At 37.8% G+C, this 16,325-nt stretch overlaps 1 protein-coding gene across 1 annotated transcript in view; it reads right to left on the bottom strand.

The window, feature by feature from the left end:
* Positions 1–726: 726 nt before the first annotated feature.
* AGGF1 (angiogenic factor with G-patch and FHA domains 1) overlaps positions 727–16,325 on the bottom strand; it is a 53,803-nt gene continuing 38,204 nt past the window's right edge. Inside the window, 5 exon segments of the mRNA XM_020998389.2 lie at positions 727–1,877; positions 3,592–3,691; positions 8,623–8,750; positions 12,140–12,222; positions 14,388–14,553. Of these exon segments, the coding sequence (XP_020854048.2) occupies positions 1,677–1,877; positions 3,592–3,691; positions 8,623–8,750; positions 12,140–12,222; positions 14,388–14,553 (678 nt within the window). The 3' untranslated portion in view covers positions 727–1,676.

Here is a 16,325-nt window from a genome sequence, read left to right as displayed (position 1 = left end):
CTAAAGGCAGTCAAAATGCTCTACCTAAAGAACACCACTCATCAGCAGCGGATCCTGTCTGGGCTCCTTTATTGTCTCCAAGACTAGCAGTGGTAGGGTAAATCTTAGCATCAGGAGCCATCTGAATCTGTTGGAAACAAAAGGAGACTACAAATTTAGCCCAAATCTATTTCCAAAACCATTGGGCCCCAGTGGTTTAGAAGCTGGTTAATTTAATAGGCCTGGAAGGTACTTATCAAGGGAAGTCAGTGTGGTCACTTTCACTTTAAGGTTTTACCTTTTTCTTTTTTTCCATCCATCTCCATCTCCCATAGGCCTAGAAAGCCTAAAAGGTATCATTCTTGGCTTCACCTTATAAAACTTCCTCCTCTCTGTACATATTCCTCTAAAGGCTCCTCCTACCAGAACTTTCTCACTTCCTATCTTAATCATGAAAACTTCTCCTAGATGTAGGAGCAGGTTGCACTAATTAGCAGAAAGCAGTCAGCTCTTCCATTAGTTTCACAGTACAGAAGCTGATGTGAAAGTAGAATGGAAAGCAAAGAAACAGAGATAACCTGCAGAGCAGTGACACCTACACTCACAAAGCAGGACTGCAGTTCTACAAATATTTCAGAGGCATTTGCTGCCAAAAATCCTTATTTTCATACAGTAATGATTTTCTTCCAGTTCCACTGCCACAAGTGGCATAATTTATTTAAACATATGGTTCAATGAATCACACCATTTAATGTTGCAATAGTTTTTATTGAGTGTAAGAACATATTCAATAAATATTTTGATTTTGAGGCCTTTATTTTGTAGTCCATTTTTCATTGGAAATCAGGTTTACCTGGCACAAACTCCATTGCCAGCAATGGATTTATCAAAAAGACGAATGCCAGGACATTAAATATTTCAGAACTGAATTCAGCTGTTTACATCTGGACACCTTACAGTCTCCAAACATACCAAATGTAAATGGTTAATATGCTGTACAAATTGACACATTCTTCATAGAAGAAAACAGGAAAATGCTAATTTACTACAACCTGTTCATTATCTTTTTAATAATGTCACTTAGGTTATCTCATGGATAATAATATTCACACACAACTAGCCATATTTTCTCAACATCCTATCTAGTTTCTCACAGGACAATGAGAGAAGCGTGTAGCCAGAATGGTTTGCGTGAAGTCAGAGATGCCCCTTCTTTATTTTGTGTTTCATAACTATGACTACACAGAGATGAAGACAAGTGTACATTTTAAAAAGCCATTCATACTTGTATGGATTTTGCTTCCCTTGTAAATTACAAAGAAAATTAGGATGGTGTAAATAAGGATTTGCTATGTAAAAGACAAGGTAATATTCCTAGTTAGGTGGCCTTTTAAAGAAAGGAATTCATAATTTATGTTTGCATTCAATTATTCACATCTGTGCTCAGTGAACTTTGGTTCACTCAATGAAACTTATGGCAGCGTAACTCATTGATTAGTTTAATATAAGCTGTTTTTTAAAAAAGATGCAAATTTGACCAACATAACTAAATAGTCCATAGCTAACCAAATTTTATTACACGTCTCTGAATCCTGAGAGGGTAAACTGTTATTCCATTCCCTCACACATACACACTTACTTGAAAAATAAAAATCCCACAAAAACCCAAAATCTAAACATTTAAGAACTCTGAAGTTTCACTCTGCAGTCCCTTTTACCCAAGGCATGACTCCTGATGCATCTTTTTGTAGTTTAGCTTCTGGGAAGTTTCCAGCAAACCTTTCTCTTGCTTTGTCCCAATTCTTTTTGTTTTTACTCTGGAAGAGTTGAACATCTTCAATGGAAGATGGTTTGCCAGTCCCCAAGCCTGCATGTGTCTGTCTCAGCTGAAGCTGGATCTGTTTTAAAAATTGAATAATCTTTATTTAATAGCTACCATATAATTCTAAATAAATTTAAATTTGCTTTTTAACTTAGCCCTTGAATTGGAGTTCTCTGCTTTAAAACTGATACAAGCTGTCAAGTACATCAAATACATATAAGAAGAGGTCACAATTGTGAATGCAATTTCCTAAAATTTTTTCCCTACATCATCATTCTCTATCAGGAAATGCTTTCCAAAGCAGCTGCCTAATTTCATCTTGAGATGTTTCAGAATGCTATTCCCAACAGTCTAACTAAGAGTAGAAGCACTGGTCATATATCAAACCCTTACCTGGCCTTTAATTAAATATTCAGCTGTTGGGCTGTTATTTTCCTGAAAAGAATTGAACATAGGGGAAATTCTACAATAGGAACCTTAAACAGAAGATATGTGTTTCATTTTCTTAAGAACTATGGGTCAACCACAGTCTGATTGGGGAAAAATGAGGAAATTAAATTTACAAATGCATTGAAAAATTATTCACTCATTATTTAAGGTACCAAGTGATTATTATGGAACTTGTGATGAGGAAACCAAGGCCTATAAAGGTCAAGTAACTTGGTCAAGGTCATTCAATTCGTAAACAGCAAAACTAGGATTCAAATTAAGTATTTAGTATGCACAACACCACGCTCCTCATTATCTCCTGTTTTCCATCCCTTCTCTACTTAATGAACTGTACACAGGATCACAGACTAACAGAATCTGCTTATCTATAAACTGAACCGGAGATTTGCTTTTTAAAAAGTGAACTGTATAGTTTATTTAAGGGCCTTCTTTCTTCACAAGGACAGCTGGTACGTGTAATGGAAAAGCATTTGTTAAATGCTATGCGTAATCACTGTGCTGGGTACTAAGGGCACAAAACAGAAGACAAGATAGTTCCTGCACCTATGAAAGGTTCAGAGCACCTGAGGGTGCAAAGGCAGGTCAGATGGCAGCAGTTATCAGGACAGAAAGTAGGGCCCTACTACCATATTAATGAAGGATCATAGTTAGCTACTCCTTGATCATCCTTGATGTTAGCAGACATGCTCCCCACAAACCAACTATTGCGAAGTGTGGGTAGTAGGCAGGGGGTTGGAATGAAGGAAGGTTCTGGGTTATTTCACTGAAGGATGGAGGGAGAGGGAAGAGGGTTGGTCTGTCAGCATCCTATTGTCTCTGACTACCTGTTGGCATTTGGGTGGCTGCAGGTGGGTTGGGGTAGGGGAGGAGATATATAAAATGCTAGCTGTTGAGTATGGGCCTCTCAATGATAATTCACATTTGTGTAGGAATTTGTAAGTGATTTCTTCACAACTTGGAATGGCTTTTTAAGCCAGAGGTTTTAAACCTTTTTTGTGTCATGGACCTGCCTGGCAGTCTGGTGAAACCTATGGGCTCCTCAGAATAATTTTTAAAATGAATAAAATACTTAGGATAAAAAAGGAAACCAGTTACACTGAAGTATGATGATGAAGACACAGGTTAAAAGCAGCTGGTTGAAACAGTAGTATGGGGTTCAGCTTTTGAATGTCCAGGTTTTGGCAAGGCAAGCAATTAAAAATTCAAAACCGAGGCACTCTATGGCTCAATGAAATAACATTTGTTATTCCAACTTTATACCAGGAATTCCTTTAAAACTTTCTTCTTAAAATAAAGTTTTTACTGGCAAGTAAATTAGGGCTTAAAAATAGAAGACTTACTGGAGTTTTCATTCCTCCACCATCCTTTCCTAGGCCTTCTCCTTTTTTCCAACCCATCTTCTCCAACATCTTCCGACCTTTGTTGTTGTCATTGATTTCACTTAAAGAAAAATAAAATATTATCTGGTATATAAAGGAGAATTTAAAACTTTTCTGAATAATAATAAATTCAATAAATGACAGACTTGCAGTCTGTCCCATATCTCTAGAACAGAAAATTTATTTTAATAATACCAAATTTCTGACACTTAACAACCATCATTTTCCTTTTAGTTTCAAATGGATTAAGGCAATCTTTGAATAACAAGCTGAGAATGTCAGACCACTGATTTTCTTTAAAAATTTTTTGACCTCTAATTCCATTTTTAAAAATAGTATTCAGATTCCCAAACAACTAGTACCCCACAGAGATTAAACTTTGAACAGTTTTACATTCAAAGTTTTTAAAAGAAAAAAAACCTTTTCTCTTGATACAATCTAATAGGTAATATAAATTAAATAATTATTGTTTGCTTGCTAGATTTCAATTTTAACTGAATCCAGAAGTCCTATTCTGAGAGAAAAAAATGAGTAAATTAGTAACATTTTAAAAAAGACATATACTGTACTTCTGCCCACATTTTTGTTACAAATTCAGAAGCTCCTTCAAAAAAATTAAAGGAAAAAAATATAATACCAACATGTAAAATTATGTTTTGTCTTGCAATAAGGATAAATTCAACAGTCTATTTTGCATTAGTCTATTCTCCCTCTAGATGTTAGGTACATGAAGTAAAACAAACTAAACCTACAGTCACTTAAGTGAAATGAATCTCAGATTGTAGTGAGTGTATGTCACGGAAAAAAAGAGTTTTGAAGCTTCTCTATGGAAGAGGTGGCTCTCCTTGCCAAAAGTAACAGTGGAGAGTTGCCTTGAATCTCAGCCCCTCTGACTCATCCGGGACCCTTCCCCACTAAGGAAGCTTCAATTTCTTCCTTTCCAATGACTTTCTCTTCTGCCTCCAGGAGGTCTGCCTGACCTTTCCATATTGTTTAAGTTATTGTCCCGTTTCTTTTTTTTTTTTTTAACATTCTTCTCTCCTGATTCTGACTTCTTTCAGTCTTCTTTGCTGGCACATCATCCATACCATCCCCCTTAATTGCAGATGTTACTCAAGGCTCTGTTCCAGCCCCTTTATCTTTTCTCTCTACATACTCTCTCTAACTTCATCATCTCCCATGGGTGCTACATATCCACATGGTGATGATGCACATATCTGCATCACTCTGCAAATGACGTGCATATATACATATATATATGTACACACAGGATATACACACATAGACATATATATGTGTACACACACACACACACACACACACAGAGTCCCCAGTCTCTCCCCTGCGCTCCAGGCCTACATCACCAATTGCCTAGTGGACATTTCAACTGCATGCCCCAGAGACATCTTAAACTCAACATGTCTAAAACTGAACTTGTACTTTCGCCCAAACTGTCCCCTCTTCCAAAATTCCTATTTCCCATGAAGGCATGGCTATCCTTTAAGTCTCCCAGGTTTACAACCTTGGCATTATCCTGGGGTCTTAATTCTTCCTTACTCCATGTTGCCAATTAAGTGCCAAATCTTAGCATTTCCTTCTTCACAACATCTTTTGGGTCTAATGCCTCCTCTCCACTCACATGTCTACCATCTTAGTTCAGGCCTTCTCACCTCAGATTATTTATTACCCAGATTATTTCAATAGCCTTCTAATTGATCACTCTGTTCCAAGTCTCTCACTACTCCATTCTATTCTGCACACAGCTGCCAAACTTATGTTCTTGAAGACCAGTTATGACCATGTTGATTCCTCAAACAATTCCACAGGCTTCCTATTGGTTCTAGGATAAAATATAAACTCCTCTGTTGAGCTTTTAAAGCCCCACATAACCCTGGTCTCTTTTTAGCTTCATCGGATAGCAATCCCTCTCCCACACACTGGGAACCAGACCAACTAATCTTATCTCTGTTCCCCACAGACATTTAACAGGACACTCCATCTCAAGTACCTGGCACACAGTATTAATCTAATATTAGATGACTGATTTCTCCCTTTCTTCTAAACTTCTTGGAAGAGTAGCTTGTAATCAATACTTCCACTTCCTCAACACTCCTTAAACTCATGCAATATGACTTCCACCCCCTCTATATTACACTAACTACCTCCCCTAAGGTGACTAATGACCGACCAATGGCCTTTTATTGTCTTTATCTTCTTTCACCTCTCTGCAGCAAAGGACAGTGATCACCTCCCTTTCCCCCTTGATTTCCATGACATTAGTACTCTACTGCTTTCCTTTCTTCTGCCTTATATGCAGGTGTTCTTTAATGCTCTATCCACGGTTCTTTTCTTTTTTCTCTGCAATCTCACTTGATAAACTCATCCCTTTCACAGATTCACCTCTGCAGGTTAATTCCAAAATCTGTTATCTCTAGCTTCAACCTCTTTACTGAATTCCATCTCCAATTACCTCCTGGATATATCCACTTGGATTTCCCACATGCATTTCATATGTCTGAGACTCACCTTATCTTTCACCAATAGCTGTCCTTGTTTCTATTATACACACCAAGATTCTCTGAGACATCTATGCTTCCTAACTCTGCCTTTGTCCCTACTATTTTTTTTTTTTGGCTAGACCAATACTTCAGCTGCAAAATCATCCTATTTCTACCTCTGACCTACAGGATCCTCCGTTCATTTTTTTTCTAACTGCTACTACCCCAATCCAGACCCTCATTTATCTACTGCCCAAAATATTCAATAGCCCTTTAAACTGTTCCCCTATTTTCAGTCCACCTTATATACTAGTGTCAGATTAATCTTCCTCAAGCACTCCTCTTATCATGTCACCACCCTGATTAAAAATCTCAGTGGTTTCCCATTGCCTACTGAATAATGAATTCCCAAGCTTCTTAGCATTAACGTTTTAGGTTCTCTACCATCTGGCTCCTTTCCATCCTAGTCTTATACTATTTCTTTTCATGATCTCTACACTCCAGGTAAATTGGACTACTTTTTGTTTAAACAAGTCCTGGTACTTTGCAACTCCATACATTTGCTGACACTGTAGCCTATGTTCATTGTACCTTTCTTACCATCTCTACCTCTTAAAATCCAACCATAAAAACTGAGCTAAAATACCACCTCCATGATGTTTTCCTTGATTCCCTGGCAAGCAGTATTGTGATATAAAAAGCACTGGATTTAGAATCAGAAGACCTCAGTTCAAATTCTATCTCTGTAGCTGACCACCTGCATGAGAATGGGCAAGTAAGTTGACTTCCCTGATTCACAATTTCCTCATCTATAAAAATTATGTATGTATATATATGTGTACAAACCCACACACACATTCTTGCATGTTTAGACTGTAAGCTCCTTGAAGGCAGGAACTGTTTTTGCCTCTTTTGGAATCTCCAGAGCTTAGCACAGTGCCTGGAACACAGGAGGAGCTTAAAAAATTTTTACTGACTAATTTTCAACCCCCTGCAATCTGACTTCCAACTGTACCAATTAATTCAAACTTTTCTCCTTCAAAGTCACCAATGATCTTTTAATAGCCAAATCAAATGACCTTTTCTAATCTTTATCAGACTTGATTTTTGTAGCATTTGACCCTATTAACCACTCTCTCCTCTCTGGGTTCTCATGACACTGTTTCAGTTCTTCTGTCTGTCTCACTTATCTATCTGTTTTCTTTGCTGGATCATCATTGATATCATGTTCCCTAACTGTGAGTGTACCCCACGGCTTTGTCCTGGGTCTTCTCCCTCCAACATCTCTCAGTAACTTCATCAGCTCCCAAGGATTTAATCATCATCTCTAGGAAGATGACTCCCTGGTCAAAATACCTAGCGCTAGAATCTCCTCCTGAGTTTCAATTCCATAGCACCAGCTGCTTATTGGACATGTCCAACTCAATATTCCCTAAGCACCTTAAATTCAATACGTCTGAAAGAGAACTTATTATCTTTCCACCTTAAAGCCACTGCCCTCACAAACTTTTCTATTTCTATCCAGGACACCACTGGCCTTCTATAGAAGTGCCTATGTTCACAGCCTTGAATATCTTCACTTCTTCAGTCTCTCTCATTCATCGTCTCTCTGCACATATGTATTCAATCAGCTGCCAAGGCTTGTTGATTCAAACTCTGTAACATCTCTCCCATTCCCCCCTTCCCCCTCCCTACCACCACACCCTAATTTAGATCCTCATCAATTCTCACCTTGACTATTCCAATAGCCTAATTAAAACCAAATAGAAACTCCTCAGTTTGAAATTTAAAGTCTTTCACAACTTGGCACCAATCTACCTTTCCAGACTTAGAATACATTATTACCCTTTAAACACTTTCTGATCCTGCCAAAACGGCCTTCTTGCTGTTCCTCACACACAAAACGCCATTTCCCACTTTGTTTTGGTTGACTCCCCTGCCTGGAACATACTCCATTACCACTTCCACCTCTGTGAATTACACTACTTCCTTCAAGGCTCAGCCGAAGTGCCAACAGGTTTTTCCTTAGCCTTCCAATTGCTCGTGCCTCTCTGCAAAATGACTTTGTATTTATTGCATATATTTTGTGTTCAAGTTGTCCCCTCCTCCCTCAATAGAATGTAATCTCTTTGAGGGCACAACTATTTCATTTCTTATCTTTTTTGTTTGAAGTGCCTAGCAGAGTACCTGGAACACAGTGAGTACTTAACAAATACTTGTTCAATAAATAGTAACTACATTACATTACGCATATATATGAACACACATTTATACATTATACAAAAATACATAGCTTCTCAGGAACAAGGAAGAATCATGGTAACATGAAAGAAAGTCTTTAATAATTTCATACTTGATCACTGCCTGTTCTATTATCATCAACCCTTTAGGTCCTTAGAACAGAAACCAACATAAATTAGGCAATCTGAATATGCACACTGTATAATGAATGCTTCTTGTACACTGAATTGGTGTCAATATGTCCAATACTCACGAATGGACAGAAGCAGGGGCATCATCTCTCTGAAATGTTCCTTCACTTCCAATCTGCTCCCTACGTTTTCCAGCTCTGTCTTTATATTTTGGATTCTTTAGTGCTTTTTCATCTTCATGTTCTGTATTCTTAATAAATGCACAAAAATCATTAGGGAAGAACGAAATTTTAAAATACATAATGTAACTTAACAATGTTTTAATGTAAGATGTGGAAGCTCCTGGTGTTATTACACATCTACCTTTACAATAAGGCAAATGTTTCCACTTATATTAGAAATTAAACAAACAAAAAAAAAACCCCTCATAACCAAAAAACCCTAATTACTTCAGATTTTTATTGCTTTCAGTTATATTTTCATAGGAAAATAAATCACTAGCTTTATAAAGGCATAGGTATTTTAATAACATTTAATCCAATGCTATGTAGCCACTGCTTTTAATCAAATGGTAGTATACAAAGATGCTTCAGACATCTGAGAGGTCATCATACGTCCTTGGGCTGAGAAAAATCTATGTTATGATCATCAACTGCCTACAGAATATGTCCAACTAGTTATTGTACCAATAGCTCAAACTAATCTTTTTTTCTTTTCAATATTTTATTTTTTCCCATTTACATATTAAAAACAATTTTTTAACATTCAGTTTTTTTAGAATTTTTGAGTTCCAAAATCTCTCCCTTCCCCCCCTCCCCGGCTACCTGAGATGGTAATTTGATATAGTCAAACTCATCAATTCTAAGATTAAATTTACTTCTCCTTCCCACCCCCTCCCTTACTTTTGTGCCATTCATTCCATCCCCCATGTGCAGAGAGGCCTGGATTACCTGGTTTCCCCCTGCATCTCACACCCTTCAAGGTGGTGAAGTCCTATAAGTTTTACCTCCTCAATATTGCTCAGATTTTACCCTTTCCTGCTGTTTCCCCAAATGCTACTCCTTTAATAGTATTCCAACAGCTTCTTGGGCAGTCTCCCCATTTCCAGTTTTTCTTCCTCTGATGAAATCCAACCATCTTTCACACTGCTGCCAAACTAACCTCTCCTAAACACAGACCTGATCGTGTTACTCCTCTGTTCAAAACATCCCAACAATTCTCTGGTTGCTGAATAAAAATGAAGCTCTTCTGACATCCTCTCTGCTGGAGACAAAGGTGGCAGCATGTGCCAGGCAAGTCAAGAGACCGTGACCACTGACTTCCCTTGGACTCCCATGAAGAAAACCCAGGTCCCTGAGCCCAAAAGTCCTAAGAATGGCAGTGGTCTCCAGATCATCAGCCCCGCCTCCCTTCTGGGGGGGGGGTAGCCACCCTTGGGATGAAGGGGTCAGACATCCCTGCTACCACCAGTATCCACAAGCTGCCACAGAAAGACAGGTAAGGCAAAAAGCCCCAGAGGCAGCAGCATACGCATAGACCACCAGCCCTACTTCTTTCCTGGATCCCTTAGTCATATATAGTTTGGAGAAGCAACCCTTGTGGATATGCAACCTGGCAACTTCCACAGGTGTTGCAACCTACATCTCCTCAGCAATCATAGCTAGTGAAGACACAAAAATAAAGTTCTTACCACCAAAGTCCTTGGAAACATCAAATGGTTCAAAAATCAGAAACCAATGTTGTTTTATTAATGGAAATTCCATTAAATAAGGTGCATGACCATTTGCTTTACTGCTGCACCCTTTTCATCTCATTCGGAGCTGAAACCTTCTACATGAGTTGTATCACTGTTAGAATGTGAATCCTGAAGACAAGGGACTGTCTTGTTTTTTAATCTGTATCTTTGCACACAGTACAATGTTTTGCACATGGTAGGCATTTAATAATTTCCCCTCCTTTCTTCCAAGTTGTTTATAATCTGTACCTTACCTTTCTAGCCTTATACAACTACTCTCTATGTGCACCTACCTCCAGTCAAGGACTCAACATCTCCATTCTCAGAGACTTCTCGGTCTCTGGTTATGCTCTTCCCTGTTACCTGAGATCTGCCCTTCTCTACCCTCATCAGTCTAAATTCTACCCATCTTTTAAAAAGCCCAGGTCAAACGTCACCTCCTCCAAGAAGTCTTCCCAAGTTCACTCAGTAATGACTTTCCCTTCCATTAGACCTCACATTTCATTTGGTACATGCACTTTTGTATTACAATAATTTGTGAATGCTGTACTTCCATCTTACTGAATTGTGATGGGAAGGACTTATTTAATTTTTGCTTTTCCAACACCCAGCAGTTCCATGAACATCACAGGCATTTAAGAAATATTCCCTTCTATGTAATGTGGAGATGTTTTAATAAGAGTTGAGTGAAAGATTATTATTACTACTTTACTTAAAAATCAGTATGACCCTGGGCAAGTCACTTTACCTCTCAGGGCCCCAGGTAATTTCTAATATTTTAAGTTGCAGAGCAGTTGCTGATCTGCCTTAGTAGAGGGAGTTTTCTCACTATAACAATAAAATCCCACCAGGACTAAAAAACAAAGCAATTATCAGGGAAATAATACTTATAGAAAAAAAATCTTTATTTGGATGGAAAAAATTACGTCAATTATGTGAACAGTATCTCCTCTTCCTAGGTCTCTGTAGTATAGCCAAAAGAATATTAGATGATGATCCTGGGGATTTGGAGTCTACTCTTGGTTCTTTCACTTAGCTGTGTGACATTTTGTAAGTCACTTCAATCAGTTAAGTAGCATTTATTACGTGCTCACTATGTACCAGGAACTATGGATGCAAAGACAAAAATGAAGAACATCTGCCTTTAAGAAGCTTACACTCTGTTGGGGAAAACAGGTATACATGTAAAATATACACAGTGAATAAATACAAGGTGATTTGGGGGAGTGGAGGCACTACTTGCTGGGGGACGGTTTCAGGAAAGATTTGATGTAAAAAGTGGTACTTGAGTTCAGCTTTGAAGGAAACCAGAGATTCTAAGAAGCAGAAGTGAGGAGCTAGTGAATTCCAAGCATGGGGAAGTTCATGAAAAGGCATTTAAGCAGGAGACGAGTGATAACAGTCAGGCTCGTGCTGTAGCAATATCACTTTGGTAGCTGAGTGAAGAACATGGAGATGGGAGAGATCTGAGGCAGCAAAATCAATTAAGAGACTATGGAAACAACCCAGACTAGAAGGGCCTGAACTAGGATGGCTGTCAGAGAAGAAAAAAGGGATGAAACGCTGAGTCTCAGTTTACTTATATGAAACTGAAGACTGCCTAATGTATTCACAGAGATGTCGCAGGGAGAAAATGAGAGAATGTATGTGAGAGCATTATGATAATGGTAAAGCATACCATATAAATGTAAAGAGGTTCTACTGTGTTGGGTTTTTTTTGGTCCCGACCCAATACTTATTCACTTATAATCCCAGTCAGACTGACAAAAAACTTCATATGCTCAACAGATCATTCTATGCAATTGTAGGCATATTGCTGGCCCTGCTAATAGAAAACTTTATTCCTTAAAGCTTTGCTTTAACACTTAAAATAGTATAATATTTAGTACCTTATAAACACTTACCATTAAGCCATATTTTACTCTTATTTTCTTTAATGCTTTTCTTCTTACTAACTCTTTTTCTTCTTTACTTAATGCTGGACCAACTGAAAAAAGAATGACCATTTAATAATTAGATACATGAAGCATGAAATTCTTTTTTGGAGGAAATGGAAGCTTTTGCAGCATACAGTGTTTGCAATCAATAGTAATACTCCATTTGTAAGTCAACAGCAAAGAGATACAATGAAATGTTGATATAAAATGGTCCTTGGGTTATAATAAGGTCCTTTCATTACTTCCGGTAATTAAACTGCCTTGGACAGAATGATAAGAATTCTACAATTCTAGTACTGGGTCATATCACAGCTAGACTATGGTGCATATTACAAAAATATCTTAGGACAATTCTTATTAAGACCCCAAATCACTTAACAGATTTCAATCTTTCAAGGGGCCTTATTGGCTAAGTATGTGGCTATAAAAGGTATAAAAAAAAATTAAGTGATTTTCCCAAAAGGTCAACATGAGCTGGAAAAGAGCTAGTAGAGAACTGAGGACTCTCAGCTTCTTCTTCTTCTTTTTCTTCTTTTTTTTTGCTGGGTAATTGACTTGCCCAGGGTCACACAGCTAGTACATGTGAAGTGTTTGTTCTGAGGCTGGATTTGAACTCAGGTCCTCCTGACTTCAGGACCGGTTCTCTATCCACTGTGCACCTAGCTGTTGTGATTTCTCAGCTTCTTGTTGAATATTCTGACAGGAAAACATATTAACCACCTTGTTCCTTCCCCCCCGCAAAAAAACCCCAATAAGTAGAAGTGAATGATGAGTATGTATATATATATATAAAGGGACTGATTTTTAGAAATAATAATTTTGTTAAAAGCAATTTCAAAGAAGTTCAAAGTATCTTTCGAAAATTCAGGGAAATAGACAGCAGTACCAAAAGCTCCTTGGAAACTTCCTGTAACACTAATTTTGCCTCAGAAAGTGGTACTGTGATAACAAAGCATGGTTTCCCAACTTGATGTCTGCATAATCCTAGGGGCTTGTCAAAGGGGTATGGAGAATATTTTGTAAATTACCGTATTATCCTATTGAAATTAGTCTCTTGATGTGCTTGTGAGGCAAAGTGGCACCGTGGATAGGGAGCTAGCCTTGGAGCCAGGAAGATCTAGATTCAAGCTTTTACCTCTGACAATAGTGGCCATGTGACTTAAGGCAAGTCATTTAATGGCTCTGTGTTTTCAGTGGCATCTAAGCTGATTAGCTGCAAAAAAGGTGAAGGCCTGTGCTGCCAGAGGAAGGTCCTTACCAGGAGTTCCCTATAGCAATGAAACCACAGGTCCAGGCCCCATCTCTATGTTCATGCATACTGTAAACTTCAGAATTCATTTCTTTCCATACTAAGGAACAAATACAGAAGATTTACTGAAAACTAAGTACAGGGACCAGAAAAAGTTCGGAACCCCTACAATACAGCAATATGAACTCAACCTCATGTTGATACCAACAGAACAATCTTACTAACGACAGAGCCTGTCGATGACCTTTTTTTTCCCCCCAAGGCAATTGGGGTTAAATGACTTGCCCAGAGTCACACAGCTAGTAAGTATCACATGTCTGAGTCTCAATTTGAACTCAGATCCTCCTGATTCCAGGGCAGGTGCTCTATTTACTCCAAATGACCTTTCTTAACATCAACAACAGAAGTTAAAAGAAATAGGACCTAATTAGATGAAAGTATAACTACAATTCTAATCATACCATAATTACTGTCTTGAAGGACATTTGGAAATGTTTCAGGGTTGTTACAAAAGCCTATTAACAAACTGAATTAGCATTATCAGAGTCCATACTGATATCTGAAAGGCTTTTCTCCTGGTCAGTACATTTCATGTGCTGCTACATTTCTCAAAGTGTTAAGGACAAGAATGTGAAAGATTCCTTAATGCAGTTATGTTGTTTATAAGCCCAGTCTTCAAATATGAAACACGCTGTCTTTACTGGATGTCATTAAAATGTATCCCGCTCAATAAACTTATTCCTAAAATACACTTCATTCATTAAATGATAATTAGCAAATACTCATAAGCTATCCCTCATATACAAAGATCAGGGTACTGGATCCATCACTAGCATATATCCTTAAAATAGAAAAACTTCATTTGAAAGCTAGTATATAGTTCCAGAAAATGGAGATTTTATATTTAAAGATTAAAATTTACAAGGAAAGTTATCAACATCATAAAGAATGATAAATTTTACCTACCAGAAGATTCATCTTTCTTATCGAGGCGAAGGTGGGCTCGAACTTGCCCTGGTTCACAACCATCACAAGTATCACTACCTGGATGAATGTGAAAGGACAGCACAGTTTCTCCAATTTTCACTTCATCTCCATGTTCTAGTACATAAGGTTCACATTTTGTTTTGGGCTACAGAAGAGACATGTAAAATAAAGTCCAAGATGATCACATACGTGGCTGATTTTTACTTCTACAAGTAAAGCTAAGGACAACAAATGCCATAATAGAGGTTATACCAGGTGTTACCATCTATACAAGAGTAACCTAGTCTTCTTGATATGGATATAATGAATTTTATATAAAAATTCAGGGCAACAAATGTCTTCTCTATCCCCATCCACATAATTACTACCTAGGACCATGATGTATTACTCGAAGTATAAATGAAGACGACAGCTGAATTAAGCTTTTTATGCTTTTAAAAATTTTACCATCAAATAGCAATTTCCTTTCACAACCTTCATTTCTTCTTATTTCAAACATTTCTTCTAACCCCATCAGATATATCAATTAAATTTCCAAACGGAAAGAACTTCTGGCACAGTGGGTAGAGCCCTGGGCCTGAAGAAAGGAAGGTTTGAGTTCAAAGCTGGCCTCAGACATTTATTAGCTATGGGTCCCCGGGCAAATCACTTCACCATTGTTGTCTCAGTTTCCTCAACTGTAAAATGGGTAATAGCACCTACATCACATGGTTGTTGTAAGGATCAGATGAGAGAATATAACATGGTGCCTGGCACAGAGTAGGTGCTATACAAATACTTATTCCCTTTCCCAAACTATCCAGTACAACAAACTACTATCACACAGAAAGAAGTCAGAATGAGGAAGAGGACAGCAGTTGGGGAGGTTCATACAACAGGCTTACATTCTTTCTCTTCAGCTCAAAGCATATCTTTTTGCTTGCTAATCTAAAGCAAAGGTGTCAAACTCTTCATCAACTAGAACCAGATTAAAGTGTAACTGAGAAAGGTTTAACAAAATAAATAAAAATACAATACACATAGATAATGCTAATTTAGTGGTTTTTGAAGTCAATACGTGGCCCACAGGAATTATTTCTCTTGAGTCTGACACCACTGCTCTAAAGCAGTCCTCCTAGAATGAAAACATTACTCCTGACAATCAATATATTTACTTTAACAATTTGCATTTTAACCCCAAAGCCTGGAGGTCTTGGAGTTTGTTGTAAGGGATATTTCCAGATCTAATTATATGTAAGGAGGAAAACTAAATTTATCATTATAAGTCTAATGACACAAGTAATGGCTGGGAGGGGCATATGAAGTTGATTTCTAAGGCTTTTTCCCTGATAACAGACTAGCCACAATATATTTTACCTTCGTGGAGAGAAATCAGTGATTGAATCTAGAATTGTGGTAATAGCTTCCACATATGTACATAAAAGATTTGTACTTTACTACTGAATAAATGACCTATACCAAATTTTATAATATACATTTATTTACTGATTCAGACCTATGATTTTACTGACATAGGAAATTCCCTCAACCAACATATATTGGCAATTATTCTGCTACTAAGAGTCTTAGCAAGCTGTCTGGGTCACTGGACATTTAAGTAACTTTCCCCAGGCCACATGGGGAGACAAGACTTGAACCGTGGTCATAATCACAGATCTCACAGCTGGAAGGAACCCTGGAGGTTGTCTAGTCCAACTCCTTCATTTTGTGGATGACGAAACTGAGACTCATTGAAGTGAAATGACCCAAAGCCATTCAGATAATAAGTGGCAGAATCAAGATTAGAAAACAGTTCCTATGACACACAAATCCAGCCCTTTTTCCACTGATACAGTCATCTCAATTCACCAAACATTTATTAAGCACTCATTGTGTTCAAAACACCGTACTTAGTGGTATGGAAGAGATCAAGTTTAG

Source organism: Phascolarctos cinereus, unplaced genomic scaffold, assembly GCF_003287225.1.
Source record: "Phascolarctos cinereus isolate Bilbo 61053 unplaced genomic scaffold, phaCin_HiC Scaffold_4;HRSCAF=312, whole genome shotgun sequence".
In the NCBI taxonomy this organism is placed as follows: domain Eukaryota; kingdom Metazoa; phylum Chordata; class Mammalia; order Diprotodontia; family Phascolarctidae; genus Phascolarctos; species Phascolarctos cinereus.
Note: the sequence above shows the minus strand (reverse complement) of the source record. Positions and strands in the feature narration are given on the sequence as shown.